This window comes from Anomalospiza imberbis, chromosome 3 (genome assembly GCF_031753505.1).
Source record: "Anomalospiza imberbis isolate Cuckoo-Finch-1a 21T00152 chromosome 3, ASM3175350v1, whole genome shotgun sequence".
NCBI classification, from domain to species: domain Eukaryota; kingdom Metazoa; phylum Chordata; class Aves; order Passeriformes; family Viduidae; genus Anomalospiza; species Anomalospiza imberbis.
The window spans coordinates 30,373,870-30,400,936 of NC_089683.1; the positions used below are offsets into that span (position 1 = coordinate 30,373,870).

Genomic DNA, 27,067 nt, shown 5'->3' on the forward strand with positions numbered 1-27,067 from the left:
AGTTTCTGAGCATATCATTCATGTTCCAGCTCAGTAGATCTACATTTGCAGGGCAGCTCCTGCTCTCAGCTTTTGAGAGCAGAGGGTGAGAGAATTGGTGTCATGGCCAGCTGCTGTGGATGTAGCTGTTGGCTTGGAATTTAGCAAAGCATGGGACAGACAGAAGAGGGGAAAGGGACAGACACCTAAAGGTTTAGATGTGAGGAGGGTGCAGGAATGTAGCTTAGCATCAAAGGTTTTGAGGCTGAAGAGGGATTAAAATACAGAAAGAACACTAAAGCCAGAAGCAGAAGCAGATGGAAGACAGAAAAAATGGGCAGGGAAGTAAAGGCAGCAAAGGGTAGGTAGATGGTGAGAATAGGAAAATCAGCAGGTTAGACAAGACAGAAGATGTATGAGAGGATTTTGCTACAGCAGGGACTTGGTGGAGAAGGATGCTAGGTGCATGAAGTAAATGGATCTGCAGTAACCAGGAGGAAGACTAGCAGGGAAACTAGGAACAAGTAGCTGAATCTAGGAAGGAAGAAGGAAAAGAAAGCAGGGAACAATGGAGGTGAGCAGAAATATGTATGAGGACTTGGATACATTCGTCTGCATGCTGGAGCTGAACTATTGCTTTCTCTGTTGCTAAGCAAATAACTCTGAAACAAGAAGACAAAGTGTGTTGTGTTTGGCATATGACAGGCCAGCCCCACACAGGAGACAGTTCATTTTTGGGGTTACTGTTGAGTCCATTACTGAAACTTGGGGAGCTCTGTATCATAGAGCTTACTGCAGGTGTCAGTGTAGTTTGTGGGTTTGTTGTTCTTGTAATTTTGAAGTTTATAGAGGCACAAGGAACGATCCTAAAAATAAAACTGAAAGATCTTTTATGTGATTTAATGTGTTTTCCAAACCTGCAGAACTGCAGTAGCTAATGAAACCACAAACTGCCTCATGCGGTTATGCATATGATAGTAATATGCTGTTTAAAAATAAACTTGGGCATATGATCATGTAGATGGTAAGCTATTAAAGGTTGTATGAGTTACAGAGAATGTTACAAATTGTTTTTCATAATCAGCATCTAGGTATTTGTAGAGAAAGAATTAAAAAAATCTCTACATGTGAAGGTAACTTCTTCTCCCTTGCATGCTTTGTTTGGGTTTCTATTCGATCCACTACTGTTACTAAACACAGGCATCTAACAATAGTGTTACAGAGATCTCTTTTATAAAGTAAATATTGAAGATATATTGCCAAAACTGCCCTCCTTGTCCTGATAGGCTGATGGCTTCCAGACCACTGTAATTCATGGTCTTTTTCTTGAGGTACACAGCATATAAGTTTGTCCCAAGTGAAAGAGAAGATTGCAGCCTTGTACCTGCCGTTGGTACTATTTGCTGTATTTGTGTGGCTGTTCTCTCTGGTACTCTTATTTCCTGCTCCTGTGCCTCTCGCTCTGTACAGTACCTGTTGTCACAACATTGATCTTTGCAGATTCTAGAGCATGGTTTACTGTTCTGTCCTTAACTATAGCTAAATGCCTATTTTGTGGAGTATTCCCTCTCATGTCATCATTAGCTGTAGTCCTGTCTGTTTATTATGGAGATGGTGGGGAAGAGGAGGGCTGTGAATGTGATGCTTTGGGGTCCATTTTTGGACTGACCAAAGGTAAAAATAGTGTGCACAACCAATTCTAAGGTGCAATTCATGAAAAAGCAGAGTAATTATAAAATATAATTATTTTATATTAATACACTATATTGTTTTCAAATTGATATATTGATTTGAATCATAATAAAAGTTTTGCATTTGCTTCATCAAACAATTGCACTTTAAAATTCATGCATGCAGAAGTAATCATTCATACATCTTTCTCTGTTTGAGAGATTACACATTTCTTTCTATTCATATTCTTCCAGGTGACTTGGATTATTACTGGCTGGATCCTGCCACGTGGCACAGCAGGGAGACGTCCCCTATTAGTTCGGTAAGAAATAGAAAATAGGGATTCACAAGCAAAAGTTAAAATGTTTGCTAATTATTTCAGTTCAGCATAGATATTTGACTATAAAAAATATTCTACACAAATCATATGAAAATTTGTTTTAAACTACCAAGGAAATGGAAATCAGAAAGAAAGTTTTATTGAAATGCATATTTGTAAAATTGCCTGAATTTTAACTTGACTTTAATTCCTTTATAGACATGGCACTTAATTTCACTATGAACCAACCAAAAAAAAAAAAAAAAAAAAAAAAAGCAGTTGTGAGTGTGATGCTGCTCTGGGAAAGATTTATGATTTTTTTTAAGACTTGGAATTGGAAAGCATCATTTTGATTTTATTATATAATGAACCCTCATATGGTAGACCTGCATAATATATGTTATTCTTTAGAATAACAGAATTTCATTCAGAATTTCTGAATGTGCTTTTCAGAGCCTTTTAATTTAAAAAGAAATATTTAATTTTATTATCTAAGATGTATTGAAAATGTTTAATTGTATTGAAGTTTGAATTGGATTATAGTTCTATCTGTAGACTTAATGCAGAGATTTTCTTACGAGAGGCATAAATGTTTAATGTAGCCAGGGTCCAACAGATAATACTCATAGAAAACTCAGGTGCATTATGTAACACATCTGAAGGATGTTTGTGTCTACTGTGACATGATGATGCAGTAATTTTATTGGTTTATACATATGCATCTAAATACTGGAGGATGTTCACATTTTTAAAATTCCAATTCAATTTAATTGCTTGTTTTTTAACAGCATCCCGTAACGTGGCAGCCTTCCAAAGAGGGAGATCGCTTAATTGGGCGTGTTATTCTTAACAAGAGAACAACCATGCCTAAAGAATCAGGTGCATTACTGGGGCTAAAAGTAAGTATTACATGATTTATGTGCTAAATGAAAAGAAGTTCAACTGACCTTAGACATATAGGTGTAACACATTAAATCAGAGGACACTCCAATCTTACAGTCTTTTCACAAAAAATGTACTCCTCTCTTTCCTAAATTTTAAAAGTTATACAGATAAATTATGATTATAAATACATTTACTCCTTCTATACAGTCTTCAGTCATCCATGACAAAGGGGCTGAACCATTTTGATTAAAAATGTATATTTATCCAGCTTCCTGTCTGCAAGATACATACTACACATGGCAATGCATTAATGGAGTCCTGCCTTTTCTAGCTCTGCTGTTTGCAATTTGATCAAGTAATTAATCTTATAATTCACATACATAAATGTCATCTGAATGCAAATTCTTACAAGGTCTGTGTTTAAAAGCCACACAGCCATTTGAAAACAGAAATTTTGTAGAAAGAAACAAAATATTTACACAAAAATCCTCTTAAACCATAGTAGGGGTTATATTAAATGTAATTCCAGTTAATCTAGCACCCCAAAATTAAGATATTAGCGACACTGTCCAATTGATTTAAATCCCTAATTTACATTTTTAGCTGAATTTTAGGTTCATGGGTCTAAATTGCCAGAACACTTAAAGAGAGTTCTGTTTCTGAAGCTAGTGGGGAATACAGTGTAGCAGTTCAAGCATTTCTCTCTCTGTGTATATTTTTAAATCTATGGAGCAACAAAGATGACTTTGATAGAATTTAATTTGGGTGTCCTTCCCTCTCCACTGACGACAACAGAAAAAATGCAAGATCTGAAATATTCCCACCTGGAAGTGAGATATTGTAGCATGGTAATACAAAAGATGAAAACAGCTTCACTCTACTAAATGTTCAGTAGTCTATAGCAAAAACTGATCTTTGCTGCAGGCAAACAATTCTATTTGAATATGTGATAACAAAATGTTGGTCCAAGTAGGATAAATAGATTGTAGAGTTGTAGAGTTTCTCTTTGCTTTTTCAAGTTTCAGTTGTATGCAATATGAATTAAGGCACTCCCTGATAAATTTTACACACTATCATATGACAATATTGTTAGCAGATAGGCTTCTGGATACTCTTTTGGTATTAAAGCTCCTGCTAGTTATTGTGATTGCAACATGGGGAACTAATACCTTATGAACCATCATTCTACTCTTTCATTTTATTATAAAACTCCTCTGGGATCTTCCTGACCAAAAATAAACCAGAACAAAAAGCCCCTCACTTGACTGGAGAGAGGAAGATAGTTGAAGAGATAAATCAGCATCACTACATTTTCTTTGTGTTTTATATAAAATCTGGCCTCTTGAGGGCACTTGGTTTTTTTTTTCTGATATTCCTGATCTCTGTATCTTGTAGTCATTTTCAAAAACAGATCTCTTCAGTTTCAGTTTCTCTTTTGTTCAACAAAAGCCAGAAGTTGCTGACTTGTCCTGTCATGTTCTTGGATGAGAGTGCCTATGTTCTAGCAGTATCAACAGCCTTGTGAACTCATTGCCCATATGTAATAGTAGTGTATTTGCTAAGTTTTCAATTGATGTACCAGCTGCATTTTGGGATTCCATACACTTGCAATTTAAATTTAAGTACATGATGGACAATTATTTGTAAAAAGTGCATTTGCCTGGTTATTTATTAACTGTTCTTTCTGCAACAAATGTAGGTACTTAGCAAACTGGGTAAGATTGATTAGTCAAAAACAGTAAAAGGATCATCAGTTTTATTCATTGTGTGTCAGTTTTACTTCTTTTTGGCTTTAAACGTCTCTAAAACCCAAACTGACAATAGGTTTGTCTATGAACATTTCAGGTGTAATTTTAAAAATAATGTGAAAACTGATTAGTCTATATATTTGTGCTTTATGTGACATCTGGTTGAGACTTGGAGACTCATAAATTTATGATTAACTAGGTTGTTGGAGGAAAAATGACAGAATTAGGACGACTCGGTGCCTTCATTACCAAAGTGAAGAAAGGTAGCTTGGCTGATGTTGTGGGGCATCTCAGGGCAGGTAAATCAATCAGTTGTGTATAAAATATACTGTCTTTTAGTAATGGCCTATTGAATGCAACCTTTAATTTATACTAACATTTGTCATGTGTTACGGTAATGTTTTTTAAATACAGAACAATACTGTAATGTTATGAAATGCCATGGTTGTCTACATTTCTAGTTTATTATGAACACCAATTGCTTGGATGTATGTGCAAAACAAAAGACACTCCTGAGGAATGCTGGTAAGAGGACTGAGTGACAGTGGTAAATTTTTGTTTGCTAGCTCAGGAACTGCTTATTACACTCCCCAGAAGCAATGCAAATATTTTTTTAACTGATTGTGACAAAAATAATTCACGTCACTGAAGGATGATACACTGCATGCACAGTGGATTTTATTAGTGTTCCTTTCAGTGTTAAATGTTACAAATGAAAATGGAAAATAAGCCAAAAAAGGTCCTAAAATATTTAATTTCTGTTAGATGTATATATTGCATTTACAAATAAATGGCTGTGCTAATGGCACTTTTCAAGCTTCTAAATGAAGTGAGAATTATGCACAGCATTTGGTTTTCATAGTCACTTCTTAATGGTTTATATTTTTACTATAGTTCTAAGCAACTACTTTCCAAATGCCGTCTTAGCAAACCAAAGTACCTATGTAGTGCCTTAAGAACCCAGAAGCTCCAATGCCAGTGTGGATGGCTTAAGGATAATTGCCTGAAGCAGATAGTAATAAATAACTAGAAAGGATGATGAGTGTCTAACAATATTCTACTTTTTTGCCATTTTTAGTTTTTTCTTTCTTACAAATCAGCAGTTGTTTATAGATTTTAAATGCATATTATAATTATATGAAATAAATTTGTCTCCATTAATCTTAAACCATTTGGGCTGAAATCCTAATTTTCTATTTCTGGTCTAGGTTTTTTGGGGTTTTTTAATGAAAGCTATTTTTAATTTCTAAAACTAGTTTTAGAGACAAAATTATTTGCCAGAAAAAAGATATTGTTTTGCACATTTCCAATGAGTGAAAGTGCATTCTTCATATTGCATGGGACCAGAGCACACAGAAAAGGCATGGATGAGTCCTTGCAGTTGGAAAAAAACACTTTTTACCTTAAAAAAAACCATCTGAAATTTTGGTAGTTGATAAAACTTTGAGTATTTGCAAAAAAATCATAAATGTTAATAATTGCAAATATGAAGTCTTGCATGAGGAACAGAACATCATTGTGCAAGATATAAGCACTGGGAGTCAACCATCTAAAAAGCACCTTGGCAGGAAAGTATCTGAAGGTTTCAATACAGCTCTTTCATGATTTTAAAATATTTTTATGTTACTTGAAAATGTAGATTTCATTCTTTGTAAAAGAGTATGAAAGTGAGATAAAATTCTCTTTAAATTCAAGGGGATGAAGTTCTAGAATGGAATGGTAAACCCTTGCCTGGAGCTACAAATGAAGAAGTTTACAACATTATTTTAGAATCAAAATCAGAACCTCAAGTTGAAATCATTGTTTCAAGGCCTATTGGGTAAGGCTAAAGACTTACTTCTTTAGCATAGTTATTACTTCTGTTAGTAGGAATCTTAAAGGGATTATTTGTGATTTAATTATTTTTATTGCTTAATAATGGGATACAATTCTCTTTCTGTTACTGACATTCTCTATAGTCTGTTTTCTTCCCTACCATTTACAGTCTTGTGCCTTTGCAGCGACGTATGAGCATAAATACTGTTTTCTCTGTGGTCACAGTACTATAAAGGCTTTTGCGGAAAATTGGTGGATTAGGTACACCTGTGCATGACAAACTTTTGGTTTTCAGGCTTTCAGCCTACTAGATCAGAAAAACTTATAAAGGTCTTCATGAGTGGAAGGAAGCATTGCAGGAGTGCAGTAAGCCAATACTAGTAGGATTTTAATCATTCCTTCTTTAAAAAGCTAAAAAAGGAAGCACAAAACTTGTAATTGAAATGACTATATTTACCCTGAAATGTTTGTTGTCAAAATCAAACATGGAAAGATTCAGTCAAAATTAGCATAAATGTATTATGTTTGTAATCTGTATTTTTTTTTATTATGAACCCAGGTTCAGAGTTTTGTGATATTACATTCTGAGTTTCTTGAATACACCTTAGAAGGAAAATAATATCTGTTCAAATTGATAAAACTGGGGGGATTTGCCCTGCATTAGTAATAGTAGTTTTAGTGATATCAGGAATATTTTGAGCTAGGTCTTATGAAATTGAATATGAATAATTTATTTTAAATTCACATTTACCTTGTGAAACAGAGTCACATGATTTACAATAAGGAGTAATTCTTTTGAATTTGCTATTTTCATCTGAATTATAATTTTTGCTTGTTTCAAATATGATACTTTTTCAGTTTTAGAAACCAAAAACTATTCATTTTCTTTCTGACTAAAATATCCTTTTATGTTTTGATTATTGATTTTGTCTGTGCTATGCGAGTGTAGCTATATTTTGCAAATAAATTTTGCCTTTTTAATGACAATATCTATTTAAAGTGTTTAAAAAATTGACATTAATAGGTAATTCCACCTATCAGTTTGACCTTCTAATGGAAAATGAAAGTCTGATGCAATAATAGTGGCTGTTAAATGCTATAATTACCATCCAGCTGAAGACTCTGGGGAAGTAGAAGCTTTATTTTGCATTTTTTGAGATAAATTAGGAGATACTCTTAAAAGAAAATTGCAAATTCAGTTGTACAGCTTTGTTATTAAAAATAACAGGCCTTAAGGAGATTTTAGGTATTCTAATTTTTATATTTAAATCAGCAAAGAAAGAAATATGTTGATACTGGACATTACTTCAATTCCACATCTCAGTTGAAGAAAACATGGAAATAGATTTGTACAACTGTAGAACTATTGTAAAAGGAAAGTGCTAGATTAGCATTTTAAACAATGGACTTTAGATATATTTATTGCTGTCAATATTGCAAATGTTGTGTGCCCTTAAGCTTCTAAGGTAACTTCAGTATTAAACCAAATATATTCTTTTAGTTTACAATTTGATAAATCTATTAGTTTAGAAAAATTAAGTACAAGGTGACTGCATTCCAGTGCCATATTCTTGAAGAAAAACTGAAAAAATACCACCCTTTTTTTGAAGTTTGCTCAAAATCAAAGAATGTTCCTGAATCTGAACAGTGGATTTTACACCAGAATAGTACACCCAGAAATAGTACCATTAAAATGTTAAGTTTTTCTTTGGATGACCCATACATGTTTGTTCAATATGTAGTCAAAACCAGATAACATTAGATTTTGCTTTTGTTTTGAGATAAATGGAGTCTTGGCATGGAGTTTTTTTGCATAATAGAACAACATTTTTCTTGTAGAGCTATGTCTCTATAGATTTTTAATTTTTTTTTTCTTTTGCTTGAGGGTCAGGTTGTTTTTTGGGGTTTTTATGACAGCAAATTAATATCCCCAAAAATATAATTTTTGGGGTTTTTATGAGAGCAAATATTAACAGAACTTCAAAATTTAAAGACAGAGCCCTTCTATCCTGAAGTAATGATTCAAAGTCCAATTTTTTTATGTCAGATTGGGATTTATCCGTCTGTCATCTGAAAATATCCCAAAATTTCAGAGATTTTTCTATTTTCTTTTTTTCTATTTTCTTAATAATTACGATCTATGTAAATTATCTTGCATAATAGAAAATTATTTGCTTGATTAACAGGTTACTTTGATTATTTCCCTAGCTCCACTTTGTCTTGTTTTCCAAACTGTGTGATGGTTTCAAATTAATGACAGGGAATTTTATTTCATCCCATCCAACACATCTAGTATGTCAAAGTTTGGTGGGTACTTTTAGGTGCTGACTAAGCAAAATCGAAGTTGCTTGATACAGCATTAAGTGATAATCCATTACAGCAAAAATTCCTGTGAGGGACTAAGTTCCCGAAAGGCCTGAAAATGGTATTTCATCTACATAATTTAAGTGTTTTCATCTCTCGGTATTAATAATGCAAATAATGTACCAGCAGTTTTAATGGTCTTGATTTAAAAATTCCTAACATATTAGGTCTAAAAAGCCCAAATATGACACAGTTTGCCTTAAGTGAATAATGGAAGGACTGTAAGCCCACAAATTAGACTGCCAGTTACAAAATTGCGGTCTAAACAATTTGTTCAGTCTTGTAAATTTGGATTTCTCTGTCTGCCAGCAAATGTAATTTTAAGTAATGGATAATTGTAGGATGATTATTAGAGAAAAATGTGAAGCACATAACACTATTAGCAGCTAAAGGCATAACAACATTAAACAGTATAACCACAATAGTACCGTGGAAACTCCATAGAAACTAATTGACACTAATTCTAATGGCTGCAACACAAGGTAGATAAGGAACCTATAAAAAGTAGAATTAATGGGTTGGCCATCTCAATATGAGGGGACGAATTACCTATGAATATGCATACAATGTGAGAGGTGATTAAGATAGGACAGCACAGAAAATCCTCTGGCAGTATACTTTTCGGAGAAGAAGCCTGGCATGGTAACTAACTCACCATCTCTTATGTACTCTATGGGATAGTGCAGGTAAAACAAATGTTTTTCATTTTTCTCTGTTTTCTTCATAAGATGCTAGCTATCTTTGCTTAGATTTCCAGAGATAATACTGCCAAAACTGTTGTTTCTCTGATATGACCCAGTTCATCTGTGCAGCATTGGTTACTGTGGTTTAGGTCCTGGAAAGGATGTTGAACCTCCATCACAAACCAGGCAGTGCTGAACTCCAGAGAGCTGCTCAAGTAATTAGTGCAAACTGCAGATTGATCTACAGGTTCTGATGGCAAGGAATAGATTTGGAAATAGGAGGATGAGCACTGGTGAGAGGTAGTCAGAAACTCTTTAGAAGCTCTCTGGGGTGTAGAATATGATACATCTGTTCCTAGAACAACCTAAAAAGTGTGGGTTACAACCACATTTGAATTTGATTCTTCTTTAATGAGCAACCTCTTGACTATATCCCTCGGAGAAATTATAGCTGCTCCTGTGCAAAATAGTGATTGTCACAGACCATATATCTGCACAGAGTAGTTTCAACCTAAGGTACAGTTTTGTTTAATTTATATAGTCATTGAGACATGAAAGGATCAGCCATAAGATAATAATATGTAATATCATGTAAGACCACACAAAGTAGAGGTAGAAAGACAAACTTTGAATTTGGCACCTCTTTACTGGAGGTGTGTCTGACACTACTTTTCCCAAGTTCATATTGTTCCAAAAGGGGAGTAAAATTTTGTTACTGTGTTAGATAAGGAGTTGTGTAACTTTTCACTTAATTTTTCTTTGACTAGTCTAGTTTTGAATATTTTAAGTAATGAGCTACTCCTTTTTCTAAAGAGCTTTTTTGTAAATCATATATCAGAATATTTTCTGCAGTGCAAAATTAAAAGCAGGCTATATAAGACTAGTTTTCTTACTTGAAAAGTTTCAGATTATAGTTTCCTTTTAGAATGTTCATTCTCTAATTAAAATGCCAACATTTAATCCTCTTTTAAACTCTGTGGATCTGTTTCTCATGTTGATTTTTATTACATTTTTCTGTATTTGTTGTAATAGTGTGACAGTGCCTTAGCAGAAATATGAATCAGTTATTAAGTTATTATTAATGTGTAATTAATATTTGAATTTTACTTTTAGCCTTTTTTTCTCTACTGTGTTGTTGACAATACAAGAAAAAAAATCCAAACAGAATTAGTTTTAGTGTCTTTCTTTAATCACACCAGGACTATAGAACTTGGCACTGTAGCTGGCACTTTCCATGTTGAAACAGAACTTGCACATGTGAACCTTTGTTTAAGCATCCTAAAATTGATGTTATTACAAACAGTGCTATACTGCAGATGACAGTGTTCCTATTCTAGCACAAGAAAATATTGCAATCTTAACATTGTATTGAACATAAAAATCTGTTTGATTATTGTAAGTAAATACTTCAAACTGATGAGAAATGCCCTGGAAAGTCTGACCTGAAAAAGACAAAATGTTAAGAGGAAGAAGACAGCACAGCAGCCCTGCTGTGCAACAGGTCATTAATCTGTTCATATCTTTGTAGAGTAGTACTGTGCCATGTCGAGAATAACTAATTCAGCTATAATTCCATGAGTTTGAGGAAACCGCATTATTCTTGACTCATGAAGTCAAGACAAGGAGAAGCACATTCTTGTTTAGTGATGTGAGGTTTAAGCTGATTTGAGACATTAACGCAGAGCTGAAATAGTCTATTTTAAAACACAGGCACCATAAGTTTAAATTGTAGGACACAAAAAGTGACTTTAAGGCTCAGTGATTGAGCACCGTTACATTCTTTTTCTGATACAAGTGTCTGTTTCTTTTTCGTTAGTGACTTTTGTATAACTAGGAGTCTTAGTTTTATTGAGTTCCAAGTCAGAAAGATTTCTGTGTTTCACTGATCAGACTGTCTGAATACCTTTAAAATTCTCAACTATAGACTTAAAATCTTGTAAATGTTCTTCAGAAATGTTACTGCAGTTCCAATTTTGGATTAGTCCGTGTGGATTAAAACACATTCAAGTAATTCACTGAAGAGTTTTGTTTCCATTTCCCTGCTCTGCTGCTTTGTTAAAATTTGTGCAGTACTAGATAATTGTTGCTCTTGTAAGGTATTTTCAATGATGTCTGAGAACAGAAAGAGCCAGGAATTAGCATCATCCAGATTTTGATGGAAGAGTAATTTTATTGATGAGAAAACAATGACAGATGTCTGTGGACTTAGAAAGTTTATCTTACTTATATCTGTATATGTGTTGGATATGTATGTGTTGAAAAATGTCCATACCCAGTTGTAATACAGTTTCATTTTCTTTTATCCTTTGGAGAAATGCATTATTCACTTGTTTGTTTAACATTGCTAACGATCTTTGTTTTCCTTTTTTATTGTTGTAAGACATTTTTATCAGTTTCATTCTCTGAACTCCTTGAGACGTTTATATAAAAATTACTAGTGAGTTAATCTTTGTCTTATTTTTTGATTTTTGTTCCTCCAAAAAAATAGTTGAACAACCATAGCTGTATTTCCTTTTGGCAAAGGAAGTACAGCTATGTAGTGTATATTTTTCTCTTCCTAAAATTTCTCTCATTATTGTTCCAGTTGTAAAAGCATCCTGTAATCCATCCACAATGTTAACATTGTGGTGCTCATATTGTTGTATCTGCTAGTTCTTTAACCTGAACGTAGTTTGTGTTAGTGTGATTTTCATGAATGGTAGTGGAAAGTATGTCTTTAAATATTTCCTCTTTCTTTCCTTGTAACCTGGTAGAACAGAAACAGATCCATGTTTTTAAAACACTGTCCCAGCAATGTATTTGTCACAGCCAAAGGTTGTCTCTACTGTTTCTAATTGCTATGCATTCATATTTTAGTGATATTCCACGGATTCCTGAGACTTCCCATCCCCCATTAGAGTCTAGTGAGTATACACCTTGTTCTTTTCTTTAAGCATGATCTTGTACCCAGCAAAACAATTTCAGCTGTGAAATTTTGGAAAGATGATCTGTGGAAATTGTATTGGCTCTGAGGTTTTTGCATGACAAAATTCAATGGGTTTACGCCTTGTGTGTTAAATTTGAAACAATATGGATTTTATTAAACATATACAGATTTCAAATGCTAGCAGAATTCTATTTTTTCATTCTATATCTTGTGTCATTAGTACCAAAATAATAATTTACTTCCCCTAACATAAGAGAGAAAACGGGTATAAGGGACTGCCAAAAGTACAAATGGTGTCAGGATTTCACCTCCTGCACCAAGCAGAGTAAGTCCAGAGTTCTCATTTCTCTTTTGTTTTTTAACAAGAAAATATTGGTTAGATTAAATTTTTGTTTATACTTCAAAAGACTGGTATTCTTTTAAACTATGCCATTTGAATGTTTTCAGCCAGAGTATTTGAGGGCCATGGCTCTCAGTCTTTTCCCATCTGAGCCTTTCCTGAGATGCAACTAGAAACCTTCCCTGGGACAGGGAAGGTGTGATCACTTGTCACAAGCTCATATCATTAGTAAGGGCTCTGTTTCACTAGGGGAGAATCCAGCAGTTGCTGAAATATCCTCCATGCCAGATTCATGTCCTGCATGTCTTCCTATTAAAATTTCAGAGGCTACTGGGAGTATAATCCATACAACAGATGTGGTGTTTTCATCAAAGACCTTGGATCATAGAATCAGAGTACTTTGCATGAGGAGGGAGATGTGTAATTCAGTCAGAGAACAGTATTTTATTTAAAACATCTGCTATGGTTTGTCAGTGATATATGAGGAACACTCTTTTTATAGTTTTTTTTCAAATAAACCAAAAAATGACAGATTTAATCTGGGATGTAGGGGTGAAAAACCAGTCTTTTCACTCCCTTTTCTACATCAACTTTATAGAATTTGAAGAAAAAGCAGTTAATAATTTATCCAAATTTTGGAGGGTAAGTTCATGTGTTTCTCATGTGGTTTTAGGTTCAAGTTCTTTTGAATCTCAGAAGATGGAAAGGCCTTCTATTTCTGTTATATCTCCGACTAGCCCTGGAGCCCTACGGGATGCACCTCAGGTCCTACCAGGGCAGCTTTCTGTGAGCATATTTTGTTTTTCTTGGGTTTTTAATGGAAATCTGTGAAGTCCTGGTCCTTCAGCCCTGCACATTCCCAAGGCCAGCTGGAAGGCCAAGAGAAATGTTCAGTGTTGGTAAAGATTAACATCTTTCAAAAGTTTTTTGACACCCTCTGGATGCACTAACAAGCCATGACTGTAATCATAGCAGACATAAGAAATCATTGTCTTAATACACCAAAGACTACAGGAATTTATCTTGAGAAGAGCCCATAAAAGTGCCTTGAAACTTGTAATTTTGCAGCTTCTGCATTGAAAATAGTGACTTTGCTGTACATGTCCAGTAATCTGCAGATTCAAGCACAGTATCATGGTTTTCTTTACGGGAGCACTTAAAGGCCTGTATATTTGTTTACATTACACTACACTACACTGTACATTACACTATTCAGTAATGCATTTTAATTTATATGCATCTTGGAACTTTCTTGTAATACTAATTGAAGTCCTGCTTATTAGATATACTGCCAGTACTTAAACTTTGTTTTCTACATTCTTTTATTTTTTTATATTGATCATATTAATTCAGGAGTATAAAGCAGGCTTAAAAAATTCCTAACATAATGATTATCTCAAGAAATTATGTAGCTCTATATTATTTTTTCTATAAACACTTTTGAAAAGGTCACAAATCTGAGCAGATAGACTTCAACTATGCCTTGAGAAAAGATGCATGTAGAGCTTTCTATTTAAAGTAGCTTTTAAGGTGCAGAGATAAGAAATGCTGGTTTAGGTGCACTTACAATTCCAAGATTATTCAGTGAGTACAATAAACAGTGGAAGTATAATCAGACCCAATCATTTTATTCAGCCGTGATAAATATAACAGTTTTTGGTATATACCATCATCTTTTCCATCTAACCTAATTAAATATTAAGGAATTTTAAATGCAATGTATCTCATTGTCTCTGGAAAAAAAAACAGTAGTTACTTTTACATTGTGGTTATTTTTGATGCAATCTGAAAATGCTGTTTCTTCTCCATTTTCAGTAATGTTTTCTGGTAACTTGATTCCTGTAGGTTAAACTCTGGTATGACAAAGTGGGACATCAGTTAATAGTCAATGTTCTACAGGCAACAGATTTGCCACCAAGAGTAGATGGACGCCCCAGAAATCCCTATGTAAAAATGTATTTTCTTCCTGACAGAAGGTAACAGTATTCCAGTTTATAAAATTATGTTTTAATTTACCATGTATTGAATCAACTTTTAATGAATGCTTATGAAGAACTCCTTTTTACAATTTTTTATAGCTAGCTTGTTTATAACAAAACACTACATTTGAATCATGCAAGTCAGTATCAATTTAACTTTGTAGTCTTTTTTAAGAATGTGGTCCACTGTGCAGAAAGTGCTGTCTTCATTTAGGCATTATTGCCTAAGAGAAAATGAAAACAGTTACATGCTGATGAGTATATGGTATTTTCTGATTTATCACTATGAATAATTTACAAGAAATATTTATGTTTCAGTGATAAAAGTAAAAGAAGGACCAAAACAGTAAAGAAAAGTCTAGAGCCAAAATGGAATCAAACTTTTCTCTACTCACATGTACATCGTAGAGATTTTAGAGAACGAATGCTTGAAATCACAGTATGGGATCAGCCAAGAGTACAAGAAGAAGAGAGTGAATTTCTTGGAGAGGTGATGCATGCAATCACATTTCTTCTGAGTTCATTGTTTGGTTTTGAGTATATTTGTATATGTATTTTGTGTGTGTGTTTCTCTGTGTGCCTTCAATGTAAAATTGAAACCTGATGATTTTTCTGCTAGATTCTTATAGAGCTGGAGACAGCACTTTTAGATGATGAACCACATTGGTATAAGCTACAGACACATGATGAATCTTCACTACCTCTGCCTCAGCCATCACCATTCATGCCAAGAAGACATGTTCATGGTGGAGAGAGCACTAGCAAAAAATTACAAAGTAGGTCCAAATTCCATTAAGGTCTCTTAAATTTTAAATTAGAAATGCTGGATATGCTGTAATGGTACTTAAATTCCAAAGAAAATAAAAAAGATACTGTTTCATAGTCTTTAAAAGTAATGAAAATGTGTGGCAGAAAGGCAATTTAAATTATGACATTATGACATGTTAGCCTCACAACTGTGATGTATAACCTTCAAGTGTGTGAAACCTGCTGGAATTGATTTGGCTTTCATTAGCAAAACAAAAATGTTCAAAGATTCCTTTTCATAAGTTTCTTTTTGAATAGAAAGCTGAAGTTTACAATTATTGGATACTTCTAAAAAATTGAAAATATTTTATTTTTTAAAAAGAAGTCCTTAAAGTCTTACAAGACTTAAAACCACTTTTCATCATAAAGTTAGTCTCAACCTCCAATATGCTCATTAAAGTGTACCTTTGCAGAAAAGAGAATTTGTATTCATGTATTTGGAAGGTACAGTCGTTTTCATGAGTCTGATTTCAGGTTTGTATGAGTCATGTTAAAAGAAGGAGATATTTCAACATTGTAGTTTATCTGTTTATTTAAACTAAGATTTACTTAGAAATAGGACAGATGTAGGGGATTATTTTAAAATGCATTTCCAAGCTATTTTTCTGATTTTTATAAAAGATGGAAGTCATTCACTCCAGCCAATGCATAGGAAATCGGTGCACATTCAGGAATGAACTATAAATATGTGTTACTGCTGTAATTGCTGCATAGATGCCCAAACACAGGATATGTATAGAGAGACCAAATTAAAGGTTCGTTTTTGTGAGACACTTGAGCTTTTCTAAAAGCTGGCAGTGCTGTTTCCTCTTCCTCTCTCTCACCATATGTTGCCTCATCTCCTTTCCTGTTCAGCAAGCTGATTCAGCATATTCACTGAAGTAGCACAAAAGTGTTTTTTTTTCCTCTACTTGAGTTTTGTTTTTGGAAGCTTACAGAGATAATCTATCCTAGTAGAAGATTACTGAGGACTTGAGGGGAAGAGAAAGGGAAAGGAGGCTGCAGCAGCTGTAAGATGTTAAATTGGCTTGGCTATCTTCTGAAACATCAGTTAGTCACTGCAGTTGAGTTCTCCTTCTCTATTGTTTTGACATTAAATCATCTTTTTGGTTTCATTATTATGTTAAATGAACATATTCTTACATATTATAACATGACCAGATGTTCAGGTATTTGTTTACCTTACTGTTGTGCAGGATCTCGGCCAATCAGTGATAGTGACATCTCAGATTTTGATGTTGATGATGGTATTGGAGTTGTTCCTCCAGGTGCGTGGATGAACAGCATGGTCCTGCTTTCTTTTTCTTCTACTTTTTTGCTTGTTTGGATTTTCTTTTCTTTATAATATTTTGGAATATTGAGGATACTGGTTTTGGAGAGTGCATTGTGGAAAAAACAGTTCTCCTGATTATTCCATGGTACCTGTCCCATACCTGGTAAATTAAAAGATTCTACTATTCATTCATTTATATTTATTTTGCATATCACTCTTCATATGGGGCCCACTGGTTTGTTCAAATTTGTTAATTTCTTACTGGGTAATGCCCCAAACATTATTTAAAATGCAAATTAAACGTAAAAGATTCCCACATTTTAAAATAGTTAAGATTTCAGTTTTTATTGAAAGCATTTTTAAAATTATTTTGCTTTTTGCTTGAAACTTAGATTTAATGCAGTCTTTCATGGACTTTATTGATAATGCATGGCTATAGATGAAGATGCATGTAGCATGGCTATGTTTTTTATAGTTTTCATAAGCTTTCATGAACTATCATTACCCTAAATGTTCATAAATATTTACTTGTAGAGACTGCCATGGTTTGACTTTTAGTTCATCATTTCTACATGCTGAAAATCTTGAGGATTATCTTGGATACCACATTCTTCAGGTTCTCCTTCACTGTTGCCACAAGTCAGATAAATATGTTTCCCAATTGTCGCAAGCTAACTGAAGAGTCTCTATGTCTTTGCCAGCACTAGTTCAGTTTTCCTGTGGATCTTCCTGATGAAAACCACTGAATTAAATAGTGGTGGGATTCAGAAAGCTTTCTATCTTCATGACTGCTGGATCGGTCCGTGTCTCACAAACGGGATGCGACCCTGACTGGTTGCAGAATTAGGATTTATTATCTATCTGTACCATACAAGCAAAAAGCAAGAGACACAGGAAAATAACAACATCCATGCAAATCCAGATCAGAGACAAGATGGCAGCCCATGCAAAGCCTTTTCCTACATATTCTTTGAACCAATAGCATAAAAGAAAAGGTGTAAAATCATTACTCTCTAACCAATTAGAAAAGGACCCACGTGGGTTTAACATTAACAAAAGGACTTCTGTGAACCTCAAACAATACACAATAATTCATTATTTTAAATGGAAACTTTTTCTATCTTTGCAAAGCATATATCTAGGACTTTTCACATCTTGAACTATCAATAAGTTCTTGTTCTTTCTTGTTCCTTATGATAAATATAAATGAAATTTTTCAACCCTTCTCAGCTTTAGAAAGTGTCTTTTACCTTTTTATATTCCTACACATGATCTGTGTTTAAAATAATCTCACAATTTACTTTTTCCACTATATGACTGTACAAATAAATCACATATCTTATTAATGCTGTATCATCTTCATGTTAACTGAGACAAATTCTCCTTCCTTGGGTTCTTTTCTTATTTTATATACTTTGCATCTCAGTCTCTAAGAAAGAAATTAATTCATATATGCCTAGTTATTTGATATTTTACATCAGCAGAGAGAGTGAGCATTTAAAAATTAAATGTAAATAAAGAGCTCTAAATACTTTTCATGGCTTTTTTGTTTTGTTTTGTTTTGTTTTGTTGGGTTGTTTTGTTTGTTTGGTTTGTTTGGGTTTTTTGTTTGTTTTATTTTGGGTTTTTTTTTTTTTGTAATTGAAAATGTAGATACTGTTATATCTTCGTAGACTTACTTATGTTTAAAGTTTCAGTATATTCTATTAAGAACTGGGGCTTTTTTTCAGCTGACAGTCCTTTCATGCATCCATTTGAAATAAATAATTTTCCACCTGACACCTGACAGGAAGCATTCAAAATGGTTTAGCTGCATTTATTGGAATTTGTTCACTGGGCCAGCATTTGAGTAACTGATTCTTATTGACATTTCTTTGGACTTCTTGATCAGGTGTGCCTTTGAAGAAATGCACAGATCCAAACTTTCTCAGAGATCCTTACTTTCTCAGAGATCCTTGTAGAAAATAGCAGGATTTAATTTTTAAAACTGAATTTGCAATGACCTGGGAGTCTCCAAGTTGAAAATTGAAGGGCATAGTGAGGAAGCTCCTTCTGAAGTCCACCTAATCAGAAACATTCTGCTGGTTCACTTGACCAAGCACAAATTTGTCCATTGTGTGTTTAATTGATGCATTTTTTTGGCAGTTCTAAGTGGAGTTCATCTGTTTGTGATTCCTGTGTGAAGTGGAAATGCATATAAGTGTGTGGGGTTTGTTTGCATATGCAACCCGAATCCTTAAAAGGGAGTTAGACTTTAGGCACAGGGACAAAGAAAAAATGAGTCATCAGCCACAAATCTATGAGAGCCTAGACATTGTATGGAAATGCGTTTTGCAATAAGACCTGGAAAAGGCTTCCAGTCCCAATGTCTGTAGAATTGTTTGAGAACCTTAGGCAGATTCACAAATGTGACTGGAGATCAAGTTCATATATATGCATGTCTATGCTCTTGTCCAACCTTCTTAACTTGCCTCATGGCTAAATTGTCAAGCCTTTGGACTGCTCCCTTTGTTTACACTGAATGAGTACTGCAGTATCTTCTCAATAAAATAGACTCCTCCGATAAAACTAAGCTCCGTGCAAGTTCCTTGTTGTTCTGCAGGGCCTTTATCCCTGCCCTCCTCCTGCCCTTCAGTACCATGCTCCTCACCAGAGTGCAGCCCAGCTCTTGTCTGGTTCAGATTTCTCACACATTCTCTTGCACAGCATGCATGTGGGAAGGAACAGAAAATACCCATATTTCCCTTTAATGTAATATGGTGATGCACCATTTTGGAATAGCCTTTATTGGCTTTAACCACATTAGTCTAGTTTTAAAATATTCCTTCTCAAGGGAAGTAAGAACATAAAAATGGAGTTTACAAAATTCGACACATAAAAAAATATTTCCCTTTAAAGATCTGTCCAAGCTGTAGGCTGCCAGTTTCTCCAGGAGAATCCTGGGGAAACAGTGTACAAGATTTTAATAATTTAAGGTAAAAAACATCCACAACCTTTCCCTCATCCAATAAGAGAGTGACCTTGTCATAGAAGGAGATCAGGTTAGTCAGGCAGAATCTCCCTGAAAGTTATAAATTTTCTCTTTACCCTGAAGTATTGAGGAAAAAAAAGGAATTTATTTAGCCCCCCTAATATCTCAAGATTTTTACAAAGGTTATTGCTCATTTTCTAATAAATAAACACCTAATTACAAAATGTAAAACCACAAAATTTCATCTCCATGCAAGCTAAAAACATGAAGGAAAATAGTTTTGCTAATTTAATTAACCTCGAAAATCCATAAAACTATAGTTTCAAATGTTTTACCAATTGCTAAAGCAAATGCAGTATTAGAATTTAGTAATAACAAAAAAAACTATTTTCCTAGAAGTATCAGCAGCTGCAAAGAATAACTTCTTGTCAGTGGAAGTAAAGATTGTTACATCATAAATAGTAGTATTTTAATAAATTCCAATATGTTTTAAGAAAAGTATTTTTCCCTTGTTATGCTAATTAATGAATCTTATCTTTCATGTAATTATACCATCCTCATTTATTATTAGTACCTTGCAATGATATACTTATCCTTTTTTTAATCAGCTCTTATATATGTTCATAAAAGTTTATATCAAGAGCTGAAAGTAACTTTAATTTGAAGCTCAGGTTTAACAAAAATTATTTGGACAGGGTTTTTGTGGTATGCTGACATCCGTTTACATGAAGGAAATATTCTTTTAAGTCTCTCAACCTCTGCATATATGAGAGATGCTCAAGTCTCTTATGTAAGTTTGTGATCCTGAGCTGTTTTTACACCAGTCACTCTGTGTCTGTATTGTACTGGGCAGCCCAGTACTCCAAAAGGGTCCGTGAAAGTTTTAATAAAATCTGAACATGTTTTGAGACCAGTCTGTTTAACCAAAGCTTCAGTAACTTTTTTAATTAAAAACAAAGCCAAAAAAACCTGATATAGAGCTGGCAGTATCCCCAGTGCTATGTTTAACAAGCTGCATTGCTTATTCTATGGGTAACTCTTCAGAGCAGTTTATTTTTCTGTCCGATGTAACCTGTATAAATGTATTTGCCTTCCTCCTGTAGCAGCAGGGTGGCATCAATACATTACCTTTTCCTTGTCTGTATTGTCTTTAAGAAAAAATAATATAATTCTGGTATCAAACATTTGCTAGATCCATTTTCATCATCCATCCTGCATTCATTTCCCGTCACACCGGACAGTTTCCCATGAGCAACTGAGAAACTTCTGCATAAATTACCATCAGCTTGGTTGCTGCTATCCTGCTGGTCCATGCAAAATTTTTCTCTGTTCACCCTGAAGAGCACAGAGCCTTTGTATTTGAGGATGTGAGGAAATGTTACTGTTGCTGTCACTGTCATGGTCACTGAAGGTATGGGTGTGATGTGACCAGTTTGACAATTCTTGAATTAATACTTGTGATAAGAATGAATTAGTCTCTGTTCTGTAAGCTTTGTGTACACACACTGGATAAGTTTCAGGTATTGCTCCTGAGATAGCTTGGCTATGCAAAGTATATAATATAAAATCATCTTTCTATACTAGACTTCTGAGTTTACAGGATAATCCTATGTGCAGGTTTTTGTAGGGAGATTAGAAATGCTCTAGAAATATATTTTAAATTTAAATTTATATTTCATTTTTTAAACCTACGTTGTATGTGTTTTTGTACAATTGCCTAAAAATTGAAAAGACATTTAGGATTCCTTTGGTTTTTTTAGGTGAACAATATCATACATTACAGAAACTATAATTCTAGACAAATTTAGAGAAGAAGAAAAATTATTATTTTGATACCTAAGCAAGAATTTGTAAGATTAAAGGATGATTTAAAGGATAACTTTCTACATTATTAAGGGATTTTTGTAATCTCATTTAAATGTCTGGAAATTAGCAAGTGAAGGCTGAGCAGATCTCCTTAGGTTCTTTTAGAAAGATAACAGGTACCTTTTGAAAACTGTTGTCTTACTGAACTTCACTGTCGGTTTTAGGATGGGAGTCAAAATATATAACAAGGTAAAAGAGTGTGCTACATAGAAAAAGCACAACAGTGTTGAAATATTGAAAATGTGCTAACATTCTACTGGGTTTTTTTAATCCTATTTAAAAATACTGTGAGAAATTTTGCCACCTAATCACAGTATTTGGAAAAAAACATTCTGCACAATATTCAATACAATATACTCTAAATCCTGGTAGTTTTTTCTAGTAGGTGGCTTTGGCCAAGTTCAGTAGGAGAATATCTTTAACTGAAGCAAGAGGCAGAAAGATGCTTTATACATGAGCAGCCCTGTGTGAGTCTGTGCTGTTTTATGCAAGCGTGGTTTCTCCATTTTTTAGATAAAGTAAGCCTGCACTGTTTAGATTGCTTTCAAATATTTTCTTATATACACAAAATACCCAGAATATTCTTCCCCAAGTAAGAAAAGTAAGATGCTCCACATCTTCCAGTACATCAAGAAGTCTCATTTTTTCAGTCTCTGTACATGTAGACGTTTAAAGGCAATGCTAGTGATTTATTCTGCATGATGCATCAGGATGTACAACAGCTGAATGATGACCTGAAAGTTGTGTACATTTGGATAGCTACTCCTGGAAGACTAGCCATCTGAATTCTTTCTAAAGCCAGACCTTTATTCTCTAATTGCCTTTTGTTACCCTCTTGCCAGTAGGTTATAGGTCTAGCACTAGAGAAAGTAAATCCACAACGCTAACTGTGCCAGAACAGCAAAGAGCAACAACACATCATCGTTCACGTTCTGTGTCTCCTCACCGTGGTGACGATCAGGGCAGGCCCCGTTCCCGTTTACCAAATGTGCCATTACAGAGGTAGGCATCACAAGTGAAACTCAACGTGCTTTCACATTTCTATAACTGCTTGTGTCATTATTAACTTCTCTCTTGTTCAGGACTTTTTCACAACGTTAAAGCTTGTTTTTTCTATCTAAATTTATTAGTGTAGTATTTGAACTTGATATATGCTTTTATTATGCACTCAAGAGCACTCATGGGATAAATCATAACTTTGTAAGACTTACCTCCTTTTACTCATACTTTCTCTGTGACTCATCATCTCTGTACCATAACTAATACATAGGTTTGGAATTTTTTATCAGTCAGTGGCCAAATCTTGTATGAAGCCACTTAAGAATATTTGTAGGATAATAATGGCATGTATAAATTGCATAATTTTTAGTGTCATTCTTTCAGAAATCATGTATTAATAATTTATGATTTAAAACTTCATCCGATTTGTGCTGTGATCCATTGTTATTAATGAGAAAACAAGATTATCATACATATTTCTGCTTTTCAGGAGTTTAGATGAAATTCATCAGATGAGAAGGTCACGTTCTCCAACTAGACACCATGATGCCTCCAGAACTCCAGCTGATTACAGATCCAGAGAGATGGATAGTCAGTATTTGTCTGATCAAGAAAGGTACATTGTCAGCCTGAACATGGAAAAAAGTTTAGAAACGTTGTCAGTTTGCCTAATTTTCAAATTTTCTTTAGAAATGTGACTGATAGCAATGGGGAAGGGCAAGAATTCATCACAACTGAGGGATCTAGTGAGACTGTTAAATTATCTATAACTTTTTTTTTTGGTAAAACTGTGTACTGGGTTGACAGCAGATATCTAGACAAATTATTCTTTTCTGTTTTTCCTAGATATTCTACTTCTTTTTCCCAAATGAAGCCCACAGATTTTTTGCTGGAAAGCCATGCATCTTCATGTATGCCCTAGCTCTTCTTGTAATACTAGAGTTTACCAGTTCTGCTAGCCAGCAAAATAGCAGACATTAAATCATCCTAGCTGGGAGTTGGATGCATGCTGGTTTGGATGCATATGCTTATAAACTTTGGGCACCTACGTGTGCAGTCTCCCAGCATCTTACGTAACATTCTGGTGATCTTTGTACATTACCCAGGCATAGCAATGATAGTTGCAGTACCAGTTGTAGTGTGCAAAAATTTCCAGTCTTAGATGTGTGACACATAGACATCTCTCCCTGGGATACATGGAGTAGCTACACTCAAAGAACGCTTAGCCTCCCCTTGTAGGCACTGTTTCAGGTGTCTGTATTCTGATGAAATGGAAGAAATTAGAATTTCTTTTTAGTTTATACTGCAAAAAAAGTTTAGAAAGGTATTTCAGCTCAGCAGTTTTGAAAAATAATGATGAAAGTCACATAGATTATCAATCTTTATGGGATATTGTTTACTTTAAAAAAATCATATAGCTAGACTATAATAGCAAACTTACCATTCAGATCAGATCAATTGTCATAGTAATGTCTTAGATTTTTTTTTCTTGTCAGTAAGTAACTACTTTGAGAACTAAGTATAACAAAATCTTTCCCTCTAATCCAGTAAATACATTTCATAGTGACATGAAAACATCAGAGGTGAATTTAAATTGTTTTTAAATATAGTAGTCAGATTTGTAGTTAGGCTAATTCAAGTAATATCCACTTATTGCAATTTTTTTGTTATTATTTATTTTGGGCAGTGATATATTCAAAAGACTCCTGAAAATATTTATTGAATCGATTTCTTATTCATCAGATTTGAAGAGAAAAAGGCTTTAAAAAGTAGCTTTTGTCAGTATAACTATAGACAGCTGTCTAGAAATTTCTCTTTTAGTAAAGCTTCAAACCTGAACATTAGTGGTGATATATGCATGGATTATGGCTGGAGAGGAGCTGGGTTTACACTGAGCCTTTTTTGGGGATGAACAATGGGCTGCTGGATTTGTTTAGAGTCTTCAGTTCTTTTCAGTGTTCACAAAACTTTTTTGGAAGTTTAAAGATCAGACATGAAGGATGTAGGTGGCTTATTTGCAAGATTTAAAGATGGGTCCATGTACCTAGTGTCCTTGAATAATAATCTCATCTGCAGTGGTCTCCTTTTCCCCATCTTCCTTTTCATCTTTTCCTCCAGATTTCATCAGTTGTGAAGTCTGTTTAATTCTGGCAGGTTTTGCCAGCTTTCAGTAGAAAAGAATAGCATCATATGAAAGATCCAAACCAGGTTTTGTTGAGAAAGATCCTCTGTCACATCCAAGAATTAAAAAACCCCAACTTCATTAAATATTATGGATTAGTATCAAGAGTAGTGTAGATATTATGTGTTGTGCATTTACTGAACCCTTCACCCAAACACATAGATATCTAATGTAAACTTGGCTTGAAAGCTGAGGAATTACCCAATAATTGCATGCCAGGAATTACAGCTGCTGATTAGTTTCAATAATTTTCTCAATGACCTGTTAATGGTTCAAAATCAATATTAAATAATAATATAGGTCTTTGTAAAAATAGTTGCTATCACTCTGACAGAAGCATCTGCTGCAATAAGTTTCCAGTGGAACTTATTTGTCCACTTCAACAGTTTTATATATATTTTATATATAAATATATATATATATAGTTTACATATATATGAATATATATAAACTGTTATAAAAAGCTTTTTATTAGGAAATCATTGCTGAATATTCAAGAGCATGGCACTTTTTCTTTTTTTTTTTTTTTTTGTGTTTCTTCTATTCCTAAGTAAAATCTGTTAATTATGAGTATAAACAACATTTGTTTGAGAAGAGTAATCTCTACTTTAAATGTCTCCCAAAACAGACTTAATTTATCAGAGAACTGCATATTCTCACAATATTGGTAATCTTCTTGATGTATTTTTTTTTTTTTTAACTAGAAGATTTCATGGTGGATTTGTTATTTTGTATCACTTTTCAGGATGATTTTTAATTAGTGTTTGCTTTGGGCCAATTACAATAGATACTCTTTGGCTAAGGAAAGGTAAATACTAACAGAGTACCCAATGATTTAATGTGGACTTTGTATCTGCTTTGCAACTCTAAAGAAAATAGTAACTTAATACATAGTTGTTTGTTATTTGGAAACATGCATATAAATTCTGTCAGTCCTTTGAGCTTATGAATAGAATTTTGGCTAAGAAAGAAAATTTTAAAATTCTGTTCAACTCTAGTACATATTGTTGCATCAAGCTAGTGGCTCCAGATGTAATTGAATCTTGAATGACTCACAAGCTATTATTTCAAGCTGCCCTGTTTAGAATTTTAGGTAAATAATGCCTATAGTGTATCAATTAAATGCATCATTTTATAATGACATGAAGTGTGAAACACGTTGAACAACTGCTGCTTTACCTGTTTTGTAATATTTTCTCTCTTTTTTTTCTTTTTGCCATAGTACTTCATGGGATTCCCTGCTTCTTTTAAAATTAGCATGTTTCCATGAAACTTACCTTTAATTTCATATTTACAATGATAGGAGTTTTGGAGCTTGGTCTTTCTGATTGTGTTGAAGTGCATAAAACTGCAGGCTTATTTCAAGGGATATTTCATATCATAGTCATATTTACCATAGGCATAAATATGCATTAATTTTACCATCTTGCTGGCTGTAGTATGTGTTTCCTTACAGTATAATAAAAATAGAAGGCTGATTTTCCTTAATTTAAAAGAATAAGAAACAAAAAGTCTGATGGCTGATTAGCTTTTTTGTTTGTTTCTTTAGGATTGTCATTACAAAAACCTTTTAAGAATTTGAGTCAGAATTTATGTTTGGCCAAACACAATATTTCAAATGAACATGTATATTCACCCTTTAGGGTGACTGGTTGTTCTTCCCATAAACCAACCTGCATTAAATCATTATCAAACCTTCACTGCTTTTACATGTATGATTTTGCAGCTTAGGAAGCCACAAAACCCAACACGAAACAAACAGGCATTTTTTTTTTTTTTTTTTCCTAAAGCAGTTCTCCATTAATTAGTTCATGAGACAGGAGGTTATTAGAAAACTGTAGCCATTCTATGTTATTTGTTTCATCATGAAGGGCTCTGAAAAAGTAATTCTGAATTTAAAAGAAAAATATCGCAGAAGGAGGTGCCACACTAAAATGAACTTGTTGAAAATGTAGCTATTACATGCATTTTTTGACTCATATTTTTTGAGACATGCAGTCTTATCAGACTATCTATGTGGGTGAATGCTTCTCATTTCTTTTTATGTTTTCATTTGCTTATCATTGGCATAACCCATGTCATCTAATGCTTCATAACTATATCTGTTTCACTCACCACCCATCCTGTCTGTGCAGTGAGCTTCTTATGCTGCCCAGAGCAAAGCGAGGAAGAAGTGCAGAGTGCCTACATACCATCAGGTAAATCCAGGAGTGTGGGAATCACGAACACATCTGGTTAGTTGTGCGTACTTTGTGTGCCC

General features: G+C 33.9%; 1 protein-coding gene across 43 annotated transcripts in view; it reads left to right on the forward strand.

Moving 5' to 3' along the window:
• RIMS1 (regulating synaptic membrane exocytosis 1) overlaps nt 1–27,067 on the forward strand; it is a 296,320-nt gene that overhangs the window by 168,886 nt on the left and 100,367 nt on the right. For 19 of the 43 annotated variants that reach the window (XM_068183776.1, XM_068183805.1, XM_068183804.1 and 16 more), the window contains 13 exons: nt 1,905–1,972; nt 2,758–2,868; nt 4,802–4,901; nt 6,298–6,421; nt 12,321–12,367; nt 13,404–13,516; nt 14,576–14,706; nt 15,028–15,199; nt 15,329–15,485; nt 16,713–16,784; nt 22,469–22,628; nt 23,116–23,241; nt 26,943–27,005. In XM_068183776.1, the coding sequence (XP_068039877.1) occupies nt 1,905–1,972; nt 2,758–2,868; nt 4,802–4,901; nt 6,298–6,421; nt 12,321–12,367; nt 13,404–13,516; nt 14,576–14,706; nt 15,028–15,199; nt 15,329–15,485; nt 16,713–16,784; nt 22,469–22,628; nt 23,116–23,241; nt 26,943–27,005 (1,444 nt within the window). The remainder of the gene's footprint in view (nt 1–1,904; nt 1,973–2,757; nt 2,869–4,801; nt 4,902–6,297; nt 6,422–12,320; nt 12,368–13,403; nt 13,517–14,575; nt 14,707–15,027; nt 15,200–15,328; nt 15,486–16,712; nt 16,785–22,468; nt 22,629–23,115; nt 23,242–26,942; nt 27,006–27,067) is intronic. The other 24 variants (XM_068183823.1, XM_068183820.1, XM_068183780.1 and 21 more) reach the window with 3 other exon arrangements.